Source organism: Strix aluco, chromosome 3 (assembly GCF_031877795.1).
Source record: "Strix aluco isolate bStrAlu1 chromosome 3, bStrAlu1.hap1, whole genome shotgun sequence".
Lineage (NCBI taxonomy): Eukaryota > Metazoa > Chordata > Aves > Strigiformes > Strigidae > Strix > Strix aluco.
In genome coordinates, this window is record NC_133933.1 from 67660831 (window position 1) to 67679347 (window position 18517).

Consider the following 18517-nt stretch of genomic DNA (forward strand, 5'->3'; position numbering starts at 1 on the left):
AAAGTTTTAGAATATTTTGCTCATTAAGATTAGACTACTTAACATGTTGAATGTATTCTTTATTGCCATAAAATAGAATCGCAGAACGTGTTGCCAATGCATGGTTTGAATTTTTATATGTAAACTTTTCTTTTCAGATAAATCTCTATCAGGTGTCAAATAGCTGTGCTCAATATCTTATAAAATGTCACCCATGCATGAGCATGTATAACACTGTTCAAGTGAATAGTGAAGGTGAATGTTACTTAACAAGCAGCTAGTGATGGGCAGTGTACTATGTGGTGGTGAGAGAATTATAGAACTATGTGAAGCCAAATTGATGGCTTTCTGAAAACTATTTGTATGTTTGGCTGCAACAACTTTCTGTGGCAATTGGGTGGTTGGGAAGCACAAGTATTTCCTTTTTTTTTTTTTTTACACGTTCACCCTGATTTCTTTGGATGCTGCGTTGTTCTTATGGCTTGAGAAATGGAAATTCTTTATTTCCATTTCCTAGCTTGCATAAATTTATACAACTACATCATAACCCCAGCCAGAGTTATGCTGCTTTTTCTAACTCAGAGAGCCATGATTTATTGCCATCTAGGTCTTAATAAAATTAATATCCTTCCTTCTTTACAGCACCTTATAACATTGTACTAGCTATGCATGAATCGCTATGGTTGTTTTGGAGGGGAAAAGGAGAGCTTGCTCAAGGGGATAACGTGACAGGGTGTTTGCCAGTCCCTAAAAAGCTGGTCCTGGAGTTCAGGTTGATTGTATGCATAGGCTTAGTTTCTTCAGGTTCCAGAGCAAATGGAGATAACTGGCCTATTTTAATTAGTCATAGATGACACTTCCATGTCTTGAATTTTTTCTTTTTTCAGGTTTGATCCTTGTGTATTAGCAATGCTTTACTCAAGTGAAGAGAGATGCTTTCTTTAAGTTTTCCTTAAGTTTCTGATTTTTCTAGCTATTGATAAATAAATGTTACTGGAAGAACTTGAGTTCTGTTGAGAAACTTGTTATTTTGCGTGACATACTTTAAAAGCAACATCAAAGGGTAGGGTTTTTTTAAATTGGCATGGAATCCTTCATTCCTAAATGGGAGAGTTCTGCATATCCCCATGATGTATGAGTGTATTGTGTGTTATTGCATGAAGAATTATTTTGAACTAACAAGAAAATTGAAAGTTGCGTTGTACTTTCATCTGTATATTTGTCAGCTACCATTATGATTTAGGAGCTGTCTCTTGAGATTTGTGTTCCAATACAGCAGAGCAATGATTTTTACAATGACATGCAAGCTTCGTTTTTTTAGTGCAGAACCTAGATAATCAGTCAGTCATGTCATGTGAACCATAGCAAAGAAATGCTGAAGCTGTCTATCTCAAACATCATTGTATAATGTTGTCACATAAATGTGTCTCACTGAAAATTGGAGTTGGATTTTGTTAATACTGGGACATCAGCCATGCAAGAGTAAAGCAACTGAAGGAAGGATTTTTTTTTTTTTTTTTTTAATGGAATTAAGTTGGATTTAAACTGAATTCCTCTCCAGACATTGAATTACTCAAGCGTGTCCAAAGAAGGGCAAGGAAGCTGGTGAAGGGTCTGGAGCACATGTCGTACCAGGAGCAGCTGAGGGAACTGGGGTTGTTTAGTCTGGAGAAGAGGAGGCTGAGGGGAGACCTCATCGCCCTCTACAACTACCTGAAAGGAGGCTGCAGAGAACTGGGGATGAATCTCTTTAACCAAGTAACAAGCAATAGGACAAGAGGTAATGGCCTCAAGTTGCACCAGGGAAGGTTTAGACTAGATATTAGGAAGCATTTCTTTACAGAACAGGTTGTTAGGCGCTGAGGGATATGGTGTAGTTGGGAACTGTTAATGTTGGGTTGATGGTTGGACTGGATGATCTTCAAGGTCTTTTCCAACCTAGACAATTCTGTGATTCTGTGATTTTTGATTCAGGGGATTGGTTGAGGTTAGCAAAGGCTTCTTTTTAAGCAGAAGTTGAGAATTTCAGTCACACCACAAGTGGAATTATTCTCTGCTTCCAAAAAAAGGTAGCATTCTGTTCTGTAGGTATAGAGCTGGTAGTAATCTTTAACAATTCCATTTTGTACTTTCAGCAACTTGAACTGCAGGAGGTCACATCATCCATCTTTTCACGAAAATTAAGTTGTTAGAACCTTCTGTTGAGATCATGTGGAGTACCAGTTTAATAGTGTTTATTGGTCAGTGTTCTGATGTTACAGGAGGGTTGATTTGAGACCTATTTTTTTTCCCCTTTTGTTTACTCTCAAGCTTTATTTTTTTCAGGTTCCACTATGCTGTGATAGATGTGGCTTTCACTGTGGTGTGATGGGTTAGTATGTGCTCTGCTCTCCTGAGGATGTGCTTGCACCTGGCAGTTGTATTTTAGCAGTCTTACTCTACTTATCACACTTGGTTGTGTACCTTTTCTCTTTTTAATGAGAGTTTAGAGAGTAGGAAAGATGAGTGTTGTCATTTTTGTTGTCTGGATACATATAGCATATGCATGGTGGGACTGGCAGTATCTGCTTTTCTGGAGAATCACATTATGCTACTTAATTGAAAAGAATAAAAAGTCTTCTTCACAAATCCCCTTTCACCTAAGTATATTGATGTCTAGTTTTGAAACTTTCTGTAGAAAATGCAGAAGACACGCAGGAACTCAAATGCTATTTCAGCTAATCACCCCATCAAAAAGGAAGGATTTTTAGTGCCTTCACTGTAAGAAAGGCATTGCTTTTGAAATGCCACCCCAACACTTCTGAAAGAATAATTGTTTGGCTTTTTTCTGTGCAACTCATGTTTTCCATGGCTAATAAATGGTACTGGGTTTTGGTTTTTTAGCATTATTCTTGGACTTGCTTAGGAATTGCTTAGTAGCCATGCTTCAAGTTTTTTATTCCCCTGACCATTTGGTAATGTGTGTATTACTTGTTGATATGTGCATTCAGACCTTTAAAGGATTATTAGGGTAATCTTTACTTGATTCTATAAATAATGCTTCCAGTGTGTTACTTGCTCTTTAATAATCAGGTTTTTGTTTTGTGCTGTCTCTGTTAGCATTCTTTCCCACAGTGCCTGTGCATGAAGTTAACATCTGTCCTTTAAAATATGAATACCAGATCTCTCTGTGTGAGACCAATCCTCTTGGGTCATACAAGACAGGAATCCCAAGAGGGATGGTGGTAAGTGAGGATGATATCTGTCAAATGGGGCTGTTCTTAGAGGGCAGGTTGAAGGGAGCTGTCATGCATCCCCTGGCTTCAGCTTGGCACTGTGGTTCCTTTGCGTGTGTTAGGCTGACTGGCTGTGTTTGGCACTGGAAACTATGTGAGACACACTTCAGAACTGAGTTGTTTGTGAAGGCAAACATGGTAGATGGCCTGGTCAAACTGGAAAAGTTTAATAAAAGCTACTGCTTTTTCGGTAGGGGAGCTCCACCCTCAACTCTGCCATAGTGATTGTATCTGTACTAGTAAATAAAACAGTGCTGAAGAGCATTCCCCGGTGCTGAAACTCAACTGTGCTTGCTATTAGACTGTTATGATAGATCCTGACAGGGTTTTGGCTCCAACCAACTAGCTGTCTCCTTGCTGATTCCCAGACAAGGTTTGGGAATTCACAGGGGAGGCCCAAGGGCTTTTCCTCATGTGTTGATTGAGTACTGTCACCATTTTGAAGGGTAGAAGTTTAGTATACAGGTGAAAGTTGTTCCGTGCAAGTTGGTCTCTGGGCATGTTCCATTTATTAGCATAGACCTGGTTCACCTTAACTGGAAAGAAAAATCAAAATGTGTTTTTCAACAGGGAATGTGACTGGGATTTTAAAGTGGGTTTCATTCTGATAGCCTTAGTGGCCTAGCAAAGAGGAAGAGTTGGGGACTTCTTGTTGTTACTTCACAATACCTCAGTTCCCGATTCTTGAGGAAACCATTTTAGGTCTTACATCTGTGCATGTTTTATCTACGCTAATCCTGCTTGAAGACTGACCTTTTTTAATCACAATTATGATCCTGACAAGGACACATGGCTCATTTAGTTTTTAGCACTGGGAACAAAAGATGGTAATACTGCCATCAGACTTAACTCTTCATTTAAGGAAATGTGTTATTAATCTTAGTTTTTAGAATACGTCTGAGTTTCAGGTTGGCTAAATACACTAAATTCTTAATAGTTACAATGCATAAGCATTAAAATATTATTTTTAAAGATCACATTATGGTAAGTATTCCTCTCCCATTTGAAAATGATCATTGGCAAAATACCACATTAATAAAAATACCGAATGCTTTTCTGTCAGTGAATCCATTCTAGCTTATTCTCTTCTCTGGCAGCTGGGGACAGAATTTTATCCAATATTTCCAGAGCCAGAAGCCCCACAGAAACTGAGAATCAGTGACCCTAGCATATGAATAATTTTGGGATGTCCTCAGAGGAATTGAGTGTCAGAAGGCTTTATAAGACAAGAAAACAATTTTTAAGGAAGACTAGCTTAAAATTTCTGTGCTGAATGTCCCTCAGAGCATGGTTACTGCAGAAAGGTTGGCTTAGAGAATCTTAACATTAACTTCAACTTTAATTACAGCTCTGAAGTTCACCTTCCAATTCATTCAGTCAGCCATTTCTGTGGAATGTCCCCATTTCTAGGTATGGTTAAAGCATCACTGATCCATTTTTCTGCTAACGCAGCAAGGAGGCAATCACAGTCTCAGACAATGCAGAGCTGGCAGTGAGGAAAGGTGAAACAGCGGTCAGAGGAGAAAGCTATTGCTGAGGTTAGTGCTGTGAAGTCAGAAAAGATAAAGTCTGGGAAGATTGACAAAGACTAGGATCTTTACTCAGGTAAGCTGTCTGTCCAAGGTGGATGCAAAAGACAAACTGAGAAAGTGCGGTGCTAGACTGATCTGCCTTTATATAGGTAGTAAACCAGAAGAAAAAGGACTAAAGTGAAGAGACAGCAGAAGGGACAGTAAAAGAGGAGCTGGGGAGATATCCCTTGCTTCACATGGATAAACAGAAAAGAGAGGCTTTGACACTTAATGCTTGCCTCCCCTTCTCTCACAGCCTAAAACCCCTGCAAAGAATGGCTCTCTGTCTGTGTGCATGATTGGGGAAAGAAACTACAAAATTATTTCCACAAAAGAAACGTGCGTGGCTTGCAATTAACATCTCCCATATTAAATTAGTTAATTCTAGTGTAAAATTTATTGGTTTCAAGTCTTATGTGTCTCTTAATATTGGAATGTTTCTTTCATGATTGGCCTTGTTTTCTTTTGCGCTGTTATTCATTTCAGAGGTGCCAGAAATATAGTCTTAATTACATTGCTTTGTAATCTAAATCAGCATTACTAGTTTGCAAACAAGCAGAAGGTATTAACAGCATGTTCAGGGCTCAATTTCTAAATTTTGGTTTTATGCTCTAATTTTGTGTCCTTGTATCACATGACTGTGTTCAGATTTATAGATTGTACTAAGTAATAAGATAGAACAAGGATCAGGCTGTAACTTTTCTTTGTATTTTCCAGATTTAGTGTAAGTGTTCCCTATGCCATTTTAGTTTTCAGCATGCAGGTACTATTTGAGCAATGACCAAGCTTTCTTTGAATGATTCTTGCATGTTGTCAGATGATGTGTGTTATTACAAGGCAGAGTAGTATCATGAAGTTGTTAAGGCTCAGTCCCAAGAAAAAGCCTTTTCATTGGGCCATACCCACATTGGCTCAGCACTGGGCATAGCTCTTAGTGTAGCTTCTGGGGGAGCCATCATAAAAGTGGGTATTTTTCCCTTCCACATTCTGCAAATCAGCTGCTCTTCAAAGTTGATTGGACCCTTTAGAAGCACCTTACGTTTCCTGCAGGCTCATCTGCTGATTCCTTCTGTCAAGGTGTTTAATGTATGTGTCTCTATGAAACACAGCTTGCTGTGCTTCTAGAAGCACACCTAGGTATCCAGGATAGGGCTTAATATCCCTAATTTTTACCTTAGAGTGGGCTTTTTTTAACCCTTGAGTGAACTTCAGCTTTTAGCCTAGAATACAGTTTGTTAATTTCTGCCTGGGGTAGCAGGAATAAAAGTTTCTGCAAACAGGGACATGAGAATGAAATAAAAAGATGTTCCTTTAAGCTTTTTATTTTTTCTGAAGATATCATCATGTATCTAAGGACATTAAATTATGTCACTGCATATACCTACCCACCTCATAGATGGAAAATCCAAGCCCTTAAATTCATGCAAGAATGTTAGTAGTGCATACAGAATGCAGTAAAACCAAAGCAGATTCTCTAATAAGAGAAAACGTAGGAATTGATACTTTAAAAAAATTAAAATCTAAAAGCAGGAAAGATTATTTCCCTATCTGCAGAAAAAGTTAAATTCAAGAAAATAGATATTACACTTTTTCTCAGAAAACAGATTTATCGTAAATCGTGCTTTATGTACTAGTTAAATACTTGGTCCAAGCATAAAATTAGTAGCTTCCTCGTGTTAACAGATGAGTGTATATTTTCTGCTGCCTTTTGCCTGTAACTTAAAGATCATGGAAAGAGGTAGCTTTTATATTTGTTTGAAATCATATCTGTTTCTTTTGTTATAATTTATTCCAGCCTAATACTTCCATTTGCCTTGGTTAATCCATCACTAATGTGTGTTTCTGTTATTGAGCTGTCTTTCCTTGTCACAAAAGTATGATTTTATCATCCCTTCTCTGAGGAGCAGAAAGCTGAAGATTAGTCTTCTATACAGATGTTTAACATTGATTGTCTTCCCAGCAGTGAGAGTGTATGTGAAAGTTAAATCTTTTACATACCAAAACATAAAAATGTTTTCTGCCTTTCTCTTCCTGAATTCAGTCTTGAAAGTTCAAATATACTATTTTCATTACTTTTTCTAAACAACGTGACAGGCTGAAGCTTATGGAAATCACCATAAATAATGTTCAAAAAAGGTCTAAGCATTTACATTAATGACAGAAAGAACAATCAATCTCCATGTCTTTTATAGGAAAATTAATATTCCAGCGACATCAGTTAAGAAAGTTGTTGGGGTTTTTTTATTCTTTGCTTTTCTTAATTTCTCATATCCTTCAGAAAGTTCTTTATTTTCAATAGAGAAGCAAAGAGCCTTTTCATGCTGGGTTGCCATTGTAAGCAGATTCCAGGCACAAAAGATCCAGCTGATCTCGGGATCTGTGGAAATCTTTTGGATCACAGCAGTGGCTTGTCTTGATATGATCTTTAGAGTCTGTACATAAGTGACTACTGAGTTTTAAAAGCCAACGTGCTGCAGCTAGATGGACTCTCATGAGATGCTACTAAGCTCCTTAGGTGCTCTTAGCTTTTTCAAAGAAAATGGATGTTTCAAAACTTCTGCAAAATGGTTTGATTGAATTCCAGTTTTCTACTGCGTCGTTTGGGTTACTGAGTATGTTCAGGGTCTATGTAACAGGGTGTGTGCACTGGTTTTTGGTGGGTTTTTTAATTCATTTGTATAGCACCATGCTGACAGGATGCTGTAAGTGTCTAGAGCAGTTCCTATGTGAAGGTGGGTCTAACTCGGATGGCAAACATATGATGTTGCATAAGGGAACAATCTAGTTCCACTCTTGAATGGTTAGACAGGGAAGCTAAAGCTTATGACAAAGATCAAATTATGCAAATTTTGTATGCGATACATGAAATGGACTCCAGATTTCCTTTTAAAAAGAGGATAGAGAACGATTCTAATTTTTTTTCAAGATCCATTTCTGTGACATTTACAGGTAGACAAATAATAAAGACTGGAAATTAAGACTAATTGTTATAGTTTGTGCATGTTAGAATAAGTCCATAAAAATCATATACCTTTTTAAAGTATTACAAGTTCTGCTTCTGTATGTATCTGTGCAATGCTGTCTGTAGAACTGAAACAAATCATCTACCCATTTTTGTATCAGAAATGAAACATAACAGCAGACTTAAATAGGAAACAATTCTGAAGATGAAAGCTAGCAGGAAAAGCTTCACAGGAGGTAATTATACAGAAAGAACAGGAGAGAGTAATACCATATTCTTTAGGAATGGCATTTAAGTTACTTATCATTACTGCAGTCTAGCACTAATGAACAATTATTTGAGGGAAAAAAAAAATAAAAACCTGGTGTTGAAATGGGAAAAATGATTAAAAGTGTTGTGTTGTTCAGTGTATTCTTAGTTAAGTTCAGTTCAAATTGAGTTTTATGAAGTAAAATATTTCACCTGTTCAGGCCTGTAAACCTAAGCTCTGAGTGTCTCTTTCCTTCCTTTTGTATCTTCATGAGTAATAAGCATGATTTCCCAGCCTCACTGTGCCTTTTGTGAAAACTTCTGTCTTCAGACAGGTGTCCAGTATATAGTAATTGGTTCTGTTGATGGAGGAGAGAGAATTAATTTTTGGAGAAAATACATCCTAAGCTAGGAGCATAACTTGTCAGAGAAACACGAATGTGATACTGCTCCAAACAGAACTGTGGAGGTCTCTGAAGTTGAGTCAAAAACTTTTGAATTTGATGTGTGTGGAATTAGGCAATAACTGAGAGCTTGGGACAGAGGCTTTCATAAATCTGTGAAATACAGAGAAGCCATATTCTGTAACCTTTCTTTTTAGCTGTAGTGTGGGTTTGAATTAGTCTGGTGTACTAGTCTTGTGTCAACAAGGTGAAATTAGCTTCTCTGCATGTATTGCATTGATCTGATGTTGAATTCAGCAAACTATTGAGCCCTGTCTCTCTTCAGGAGAGCTCAGGCAGGCTGCACTGCCTAGCAATCTGCCCCAAGGCTTATTCTGGTTTCAGAACCCCCTAAACCCACTCAGCAGCATGGCTGCTTACCCATGTGCTCAGGTCTCCACTAGGACCAGCTGCAGCTAAGAGTGCTGGAAGAAAAAAGGCATGGAAGCAACCTGGTTTTAACCAGATGGTTTCTTTGGTCCATTTGATCTCAGTCCTGTGAGCAACACTGTCAGCATGAGGAGGAATGCAAACTCAGAGCTTAGAGGAGGGCAAATGCTGCTTCTCTTGGTGTCAGACAGCACTTTGGTTAAAATGTTCATGAAATCTCCCCAAAACGGGTAAAAGTTATTACAATTTTTAAATATGTGTGTCTTGAATAGGGAGATCTGAAGTGGTCTTATCCTGTAATAAGTGCTAACTCTCTCTGAAATTTTCATCAAAGATTCAGGAGAAAGAAGGTGTTAACACGAAATGTTTGCAGTGCAGAATTCAGAGATTAATGATGCACTTTATTCTTTTTCCCTTTAAGTGTAAGCACTTTAGAAATGTCTTTTGCTAGGTTTTAGATAGTATTAAAGATAATAAGTATTTTTTTCTTTTTTTAAAAAAATAGTTGGTTGAAATTAACTGGATTGTTGCTTTTAGAAAATGTTATCCTCATTTGCTGAAGAAGACAAGATAAATGCACATAGGGTGGAAAAGGTGGGCTTAGTCTGAGCCCTTTGCTGGACCTGAGCAATAGAAAGACAGGATCACGGTAGGACATGCAGTTCCAGGAGAAGGGTAGACCATAGTGAGAGTCATCTCTCTGTCCATCCATTCTCTTGGTGAGATACTGGCTCTGAAGAAGGGGAAGCAGATAAATGCCTCTGATTTACATATTAGTCTTGCATTTGGAACACCAGTTTGGGCTCTATTTTGTTATGTTGTAAGGCTTTAATGTAGAAGAAGGAAGCTTTGAAGATTTCAGTTGGCCTGGAAGCTGCTTTTTCTGCCATATTCTGCTATTTTCTGCCTTAGTCTGCAGTTTACCTTTCTCCTTCAAGTCACTTAATTAGCATAGAAAAGTATTTCTATAAATCTTCCACTGGCTCTTGCATTAGTATTTCACATTTGTAGGTGTCACTTCTCACACCTATTGTTAGTAATTATCTAAGCAACTGTATTATTCCTTGTTGCTGTAATTATTCTAGCTATGATTGTTAAATTTCCTGCAAACATCTTGCTGAACTGTCACCCATCTTGCCAAGAAGGTGTCTTAAGGGTTGCTTGTAGCTGCTGAACAAACATTTCTGCTAGTTTGTATCTCACAGTAAAGCTAAACATGCTGTGTGCTTTTCTCAGCAAAGTTTTTGACATCTGAAATGGTAGAGAGCTGTTTTCTTAAGGGAGATACTCTACATATGAACTGGACTACTCATGGCAGAGATTTTTCATGAGATTGGTTATGCAAGTATGTAAGGTTTAGAGTGCAATCTAAATTCTTTATTAGGTGAAGTGGGATTTGATTGAATAGGCAGGAAAGCGCAGAAGATAAGTCCTAGAGGTACAAGAGGTGGTTGCAGTGTCTGCTCTGAACACTTAAAAGCATTTGGTTGTTTTGGTATGTAGTTGTGTCAAACAACACAAATATCTCCACTAATTGAAGGTTGGCATTACTGTTCTAGAGTATATAACAATAGGCGCTCTCTCCTTTTTTTATTTTTTTCCCCAGATTGAATTTAAAAAATACTGTCTCAGGCTTAGGTAGAGAATTTCCTTACATTGTTGGCCTTGGAAACTGAAAGTCTTTTTGATGCTTTGTTGTCCTGGTTCTGAATTGCTGCATTGTTATCAATGAGCTCCTTCTGTGTACGGTTTTCTAATGTGGTTCTAGGTGATGTTTGTCTTGTGACCACCACATGCATATCTTCCTGCACTCCAATCTGTCAGTTTGCAAAGATCCAGAGGTATCAAATGTCTGGGATTTTTAAAAAGTAAGTAACAGGTTTTTTAAGAACACAAAAACTTCTGGGACCTGAAGCTTTCAAGACAGCAACAGGGAGATGTCCAGAGTATGATATGTAAATGGTTTCATGTGGACTAATTTAAGTCCGTGTTCCAGATAGTACCTTCATGAAAATTCAGACCCTGATGGGGAGCAAAATTTGTCTCGCATGGTGTTTCTTGATTTGTCTTGATTAGCACTTCTGAAACATGTTCAGAACTGTGCAGCAGTGGATTTATGTGATGGATTAAAGTTCACTTTTACACTGACTTCTTTGCTGCGTAACTTTGTTTCCTTCTGGTCAGCTGTTGGTACAGCTAACACTCCAGGTGCTAGAATTGTCATCCCAGCCACTTCTATCATAAGAGATCTGTATTGATCAGTAAAGGTATATAGTTGTGGTAGCTTTATCTTTCTTTTACAGTAAAAGATTGCAGAGAATTATCATGGTTTGTACAACAGAAGTGTCTTCACATACACCTGACTTAAGTATTTAGGTATTTTAAACTAACAAAAAAGCCTTTCTTCCACGTAGAAACTATATGCTCAAATAATATAGCTATTTGTGGTGGTAATTCATAGTAAGTAAATCAAGATGAAATGAAATGAATGTGTGACCAGGGTACACGATATTTTAATACATGAGGAGAGATTAGGATATTATATGTGTCGTCTTAAGAAAATGAGTTCAAAAGTTTTTCCATTTAACTTGGTTATTCAAATTATATTAAAGAATTCATCACATATAGCATATTAATACTTTTATTTCTGATTTTTCTCACAGCTGCAAGAGAATCCATCTGGTTAGAAAGAGAAGAGAGAGCCCGTCAACATTATGAAAAACACCTGGAGGAGCGCAGAAAGAAGCTAGAAGAGCAGAGATTAAAGGAAGAGAGAAGGCGAGCTGCCGTAGAGGAAAAGCGAAGGCAGAGAATAGAAGAAGATAAGGTAAGGATAAATGTCATGAAAACACTTTTCAACTTGCTTTTACCATAAGATACGGTACTATCAAACTTCTTCTTTAGGAGTTGGAGAGAATGCAACATAAGGCATGGTCAGTATGAGAGAGTGTGTGAAAGAGGATTTTAAGCCTTACTTGAACAGATACTGCTTCTTAAAGTGCCCTTTATGGATCAAATGCAGCTAAGTTGAGCACATCTGGGTTACAGTGTATAGCACTGCACAAACTCATGCAGAAAAATACAAACTGGGTTGCTTTTATATGGTTATCTGTTAATTCTTAGCCATTCAGTATAAGGATAGCTAAGTATTAGTTGCCCTAACAAAACCTTTAAGAAAGTAAGAGTGTAGTGAAAAATGCTCTTGGATTATTTGTCTCAGTTAATCTGGGAACTAGGTGCAGTGTGACCCTACATAAGTCAGCTCATCCTTGTGGTTTTTGTTGTTTCTTGTCTCTCCCAGTGTTCTAGTATTTAGTAAGTGGGAGCTACAAGGTGGCAAGTAGCCCTAGGGTGTGTTTGTGTAGTGGCTGCCATAACAGGGCCACTGTTTTTTCTCCGCAGTTCTGCAGGTGTCAAACAGATCTTACCTTTTCAAAATTACAGTTAATATTTTAACTTATTTATGGCTTAATTGCTGCTTAATCCTGTTCTAGTGTGTGTCTTAGTAGGCAGCACATAAGCTTGAACACAGCTCCGAGATGCCTGCTAGGTTTTGTCCATGTGGAGGGGTAGCATGGTTTGATTAGAAGATTAAGTTAAAAACCCAATAGTATCCAAATGTATTATCCTGTTGTACTTAAGGAACGACATGAAGCTGTTGTACGTCGCACAATTGAAAGAAGCCAGAAGCCAAAACAAAAGCAAAACAGGTGGTCCTGGGGAGGAGCACTACATAACCGCATTAATAACACAGGTAAAGAGGGAGGCCTGTTTGCCAGCCAGTTCCCTGCCCTGCCAGTTAACTGGAATTTACTTTGCTTCTGTTAAAAGGAAGGATGATTCAGTGTATGCTGGTTTAAATTCTTTGCTCTTGATCTTATTATTGCTAGCAATGGCATGTTTCTGACATTCTTGTGTAGCAAAAAGATAACAAGGAGAAATCTGAACAAAAGTTAAAACTTGTTTCAGGAGTTGACTAATTCTGTAAACCCTATCTTGCTACAGCTTCTCGCTTCTGCTGCCTTGCTGTTGTTTGTGGGTGTGGGTGTGCTTGTGCTGTGTCAATCTTGTGATGTGAGCTACTGTGTGCAAATGCTGAATATCATGGCTCAAAAAATAGGTCTGCTGGAAATGATTAAATGCTGAGATTAAAACAGACAAAAGGAAGAAAAATTATTCTTTGTAATAAGCTATCTGTACCTTGTGCAGATATTTTGGGAGACAGAAGTCCCTTTTCCCCCCAATTATCTTCTCTAACTTAATCTGCCAGTCATTAATGTGTATATGCCTTGTCAAATATGACTCGAACACAAAAAAGAGAACTTGTCCTTTGTTTCTTTCACCAGAAAGTGGTACTTAGAGTTCTTCTCTTCCTACTCTAATGTATACATTTCAGTGTGTCCAACCTTTCATCAAGGAGGGAAAAAAAATGGAGAAAAGAATGCTCTGAAATCTTTGTCATATATAAGTTCAATAAACAGTTATTTTTCATAAAAGGTTACTTTTTTGCTTAATTCTGTATAACTTACTTGATTTTTATTTTCTTTACTGTCTTGCATTCTGTCCCTAGGTTATTTTTTTGAATCATCATTCACCTTTCTCGATTTAGCAGGCCTGGAGCACCACTTCAGATCTCTGGGTGGTGTTAGAAAACCTGGTACATAATTGCTGTGGTTTGCTGATTCCTTTACCCGTAGCTAGTGCTCAGGAAATGAGATCATCAGTAACTAAACCACCCTCATGTAGTTGCAATGCATGCTTAACATCATGCTGATAGATTAGAACTGTTGTTAGTACCAGATTTTTTCATTATTATTTATTTTTACTATGGAGAGTTACTACTAGCTGACTCTAAAGATTTGGCACAATTCACTGAAATGAAGCATAATATTCTGTCTACTGGTATTCAAGGAGACCCATTTGAATATTTTGCTTTTTTCTAAAACCCTTTTGGCATACTACATATACACCGGATTTAGGATTATTTTGCACATGAGCACAGACATATAACCAGCTGCACTGGCTGATGTGTTGCTCATGGATGTTTTAATTCTTTTTTTAGAACAAAGAAACCAGCAATCTTCTAGGCAGTGGATTGCATTTGGCCTGTTCTACGTTTATAGGATTCATATTGCCAACACTTACACACAAATCCTCCTGCTGAATTTCATTCATTTAAATAGCGTTCATAGATGTAAGAGAAATGTTGGCATGCCAAATACAAGAGGTGATTTTTCCTATTGTCATTTGTCCTTTTCAGAAAGCTGTTTTATGTAGTGCATCCTTTATGCCAAATGTAGAAACTTTTTGGCTGTACTGATATACTATACATTTTTCTCAGCTATAGATTAGGTGTGAGAGATCAAAATCCCTAACCCATTCCCACAAATATTTCCTGACAAAGTTCTGTCACACATGAAGCCTGAGTATCCTGTCTCCAGCACTGGATCATACACAGCACTCTTCAGTATACCCCATAGATCAATGTAGGATAATCTTGCCAGCCTACAGAGGTCTTGTTCTTAACTATAACATTTAGATTTCTCCTTTTAAAATCAATTTCTGAGTTTTATCTCCCTTCCAGTAAGTTTGCTAGTTTATACCCTCACTGAGTCATTCTGATATTAGACAAAATGAGCAACTAATCACATGGTATAGGGGAGAATCTTTCTTCACCCCAGCCAGTGGCAGTGAATCCTATATAGTTCATAGATCTGGGGAGAGTAAAGATATTTTTCATGCACAAGTATTTCTATGAAATTTTTTTGTACACAGTGGGTATACTTTAATCCACTAGGTCAGATACATCAAATACAATGTTGGTGTACTTGTCATAAATAAACAATTACAGATAGTATTTCAGCAACATCTTCCTTAACGCTGTCGGTGTCCTAAGTTTATATCTGCTTCCAAAAGAGTATGTGGACATATTTTTGCACACATACAATATGAATTTAGGCATGTGCTCAAGCCTCGTTGCATTTCAGCACGGTTGAATGCTTTGCTGAAGTTCAGTACATGCTAAAATGTAAGCAAAAGCAGGATTGACTGTCCCAGCATCTTCTGAACGTCAGATTTCCAAATGGAAGTTTGCAATGGAGGACATGTAGTTGATGCATGCAGCTCTTTTTTTTTTTTTTTTTTTTTTTTGAGAGAGAGAGAGAACAGAAAGTGTATAGCTGGCCTGTTCAGTTTATTCCTCTTCTGCCATTGATAGCAACTTTCGTGTGACACACAAGTGCACAAAGTGTGTGTGATCTGTATTCTTGAAATACCCATCACCCCCTCAGTACGGTGCAGCTGCTGACTCTGCAGCAGTTGTGCAGGCAAAAGATGTAATACTGCTCTAAAATGTACAGAACCTAAAAGCAAAATAAAAACTTTCAGTATTATATACCAAGCATGTGCATTGCAAGTAGTCTCTAGCCTTCTGCAGAGACTCACTTACTTTATCTGCTAAGCTGTGTGCTCTTTTGGATTGACTCACTACAACTTCATTCACAGCAGGTAGAAAATGACTCTGTGGTGGGAAGTTTAGCACTTATACATAACTATGGGATTTTTAACTAAATCTTTTCATTCCTTTTGTGCTTACTCTTGCTTCCCTTGTGCACTATTCTTCCCTTAATTTTTCAGTATTTTATCATCATAATATTGACCTTCCACCTAGTAACAGTGCCCTATAAAATGTCACTTTTTATTCAGGTGCTAAGGGTTGGGTTTTTTTTTATTAATAACCTTACGTTTCCAAACATGTTGGACCTTCCCTGAAGCTTTCTGTTGGAAGTCACAGAATGGTTTGGGCTGGAAGAGACCTTAATGATCATCTAGTTCCAATCCCCCTGCCATGGGCAGGGACACCTTCCACTAGACCAGGTTGCTCAAAGCCCCATCCAACCTGGCCTTGAACACTTCCAGGGATGGGGGGCATCCGCAACCTCTCCGGGCATGAGAGAAGGTTTCTCATGCTTCTCATGAACAATGTTTTTCTGAGAATATTGAAAGAAATGACAAAATATCATCTTGTCTACTAGTGTCCACTTCAGATCCTCAATTAAGTCCCTGAAGTGCAACCTGATTGAATGACAATCAATTAACAGAATCTTTTAAACGTTTGAAACTTAAGTGGTTTTGTGCCCAGTCTTTGAGTCATCTGTATAATGTCTGCTGAGAGGTCCAGTCTATTTTGAAAGTTCTTGTGGTAGAGCAGGAGTGACCTAGTCATGTTTTCCTCCTCCCACTAGTGAGCTAGGAACTTGCACTACTGCATGTGGGCTGTCAATTAGCATTATCTCCATTTGTTTTAGATCCAGACAGGCGGTCTGTTTCAACAATGAACCTTTCGAAACATGTTGATCCAGTCATTAACAAGCGGCTCTCCTCCTCATCTGCAACATTACTAAATTCTCCAGACAGAGGTACAGTTTCAAAGAAAAAAAAAAAAAAAAAAGAGCAAGAAAGAATGTTCTATATTGATGTATTACTTTGCACATAAAACAAGCTTCTGAAGTCATTTTCTGTACTTCATCTAAGTGGGAGTGAAAAGGCTTCAAATGTGAAAAGTAAATGGTTGAACATTTTTTCCTGTGAGAAGAAATACGTATTTCTTGTTTTTTAAAACAAGAGAACTTACCTGAACAATCTTACTTTAGCAAATGATAAAAGCAGTGCTTCTGTCAGGTTTTTAGTAAATGAGGTACAACTATTGAAAGAATACATCGCTACATAGTGCATGCAATCATGTGTGACCTTTTATTTGCATTAGGCCATTTTGTCATTATTTTGTTTTCCTTTCTTCTTTGGTAATAGTTCTTGAATATCTAAGAACGTGTTGCATGAAGCTTTCAAGCAGTTATTTATTACCATTTCCAATTATTTTTATTGAAGAGGTATGGGTTTTTTTCATATGGTCTGTTTATTGACTTTTGTGTCCAGTTACTTTTCAAAGATTGCTTTATTTCAGTATATGTTTTTGATGTTTACAATTCTGCACAAATGATAAACTATCAATCTTTTAAAAATTAACATAACTGCATTGCTGCCTCTGTTCTGAGGATTTATGAGATTGAAGCATTGAGCTTGAAGGAGTTTTATAAAAGAATGTCTCTTGTATAACTTTTGCAGAGAGCTTTACAGAAAAGTACTTGGTAGGGATTTTTTTTGTCCTCTACTGAGAATGAGAAGTCTGTCCCATTTCAATCCAGATAAATACATGTTTTCAAAAACAATTTTTAGAATGGAATTTTGGTTGTTGCAAAACTGATTGGTAGGCATCTTTATTTGTGTGTCATAGCAGAGTGCCATGTTTCATGTGCATGCTTGTACATGTGTATCTGGTTGGTTTGATGAGCCATGTTAATCCTAGTGGGCTAACCTAGTTGTAGAGTCTGGTAACTTGCAAAAAATACATTATATTAGGAAATAATTTATTACAAAACTCCATTAATTTTTTGCTCTAAATGTTGAAATCTGGTCAGCTTTAATTTTATTAGCTTTTTAGGCAAATATATATATTCTACCAAATGGTTGCTGTTCTTTGCAGGGGATACTTCTTTGAGGAAGGATCTTGCAGGGGAACGGGATGGGGATGACGGACAGCAGCAGGCATTAAATATGAAGGATAGTCTCTTATGGACTGTAACTCATTGTGTTACAGTTTCTGCCACCCATTTCAAATTCAGGAGCAGTTCAACTGAATAGTAGACAGTCTCGAGGTGGGGAAAGGGAAAGAATGTGGAACTGATGGCCATATGTCAAAATCTTGAAATATTGTGGCATTCTTTGCTTGGCATTTTCATTAAAACAGCACAGAAATTCTCAGAAGTCTCTTCTGTCTTTCACAGACTCCAAGACTGAAAGCAAATTCAAACGCTGTAAATGCCCTCTTTCTTGTGCGAAGTCATATATCAAAATCTAGTTGAGTGTGTATCTGGAGAAGTGCCACTGGTCTCCCCAGTGGCCTCAACATCTTAAGGCAAATGCTTAAAGGAAGGCTCTAACTGTCTGCACCCTATTTCACCTTCCAGAGGGCACCCAATCACACTTTATAATGCATACCCCTACCTGCAGAACAGTGAGCTGGAGATGAGGATGATAAGCTTACCCTAAGTGGCTTATAGCTGTCATCAAGAATGTGTCTTCTGTTAAGCAGCACCTTTTTACCATTTGAAGGACAGGATTATTTTTTTTTGGCCCAGCAAAAGACAAAAGTTTTCATTAACTTATTGCCTAAAAGACTGGTTCATTCTTTTTCAAGTATAGTATTGCTGTGCAGCTCTTTATCACAATTTTACAATCGGACAGCTAGAACAGGCTTCTCATTATACTTTTACGTTAATTGTACAGGTCTGAGTAGTTGAAACTGTAACAAAACACGAACACACGTATTGAAGTGGAGAAAGTGGCTGTTGACCAATAAATTTTGGTAATTGTGCTCTTTAAGGAAAGCAGAGCAAGTGGATAATACTTCAGATGAAGTATGAGTTACACACTTTCTTGGTTTTGAAAAGCAAAACTTGCACCATAGTTGTGTTCCTTATCCTCCTCTCTGCAGTGCTTTTTCTCCATCACTGCATCACCTTTGTCTGCCACCTTTATAGAAGAAATTCAGGGACTCCAGTATTGTTTTCTGTTGAAAGAGAATCTAAG

At 37.7% G+C, this 18517-nt stretch overlaps 1 protein-coding gene across 6 annotated transcripts in view; it reads left to right on the forward strand.

Annotated features, from left to right (window-relative positions):
• Positions 1 to 18517, forward strand: part of MAP7 (microtubule associated protein 7) — a 107218-nt gene that overhangs the window by 58528 nt on the left and 30173 nt on the right. For 4 of the 6 annotated variants that reach the window (XM_074819007.1, XM_074819008.1, XM_074819006.1 and 1 more), the window contains exons 4-7: positions 11533 to 11696; positions 12512 to 12623; positions 13440 to 13526; positions 16177 to 16287. In XM_074819007.1, the coding sequence (XP_074675108.1) occupies positions 11533 to 11696; positions 12512 to 12623; positions 13440 to 13526; positions 16177 to 16287 (474 nt within the window). The remainder of the gene's footprint in view (positions 1 to 11532; positions 11697 to 12511; positions 12624 to 13439; positions 13527 to 16176; positions 16288 to 18517) is intronic. The other 2 variants (XM_074819010.1, XM_074819009.1) reach the window with 1 other exon arrangement.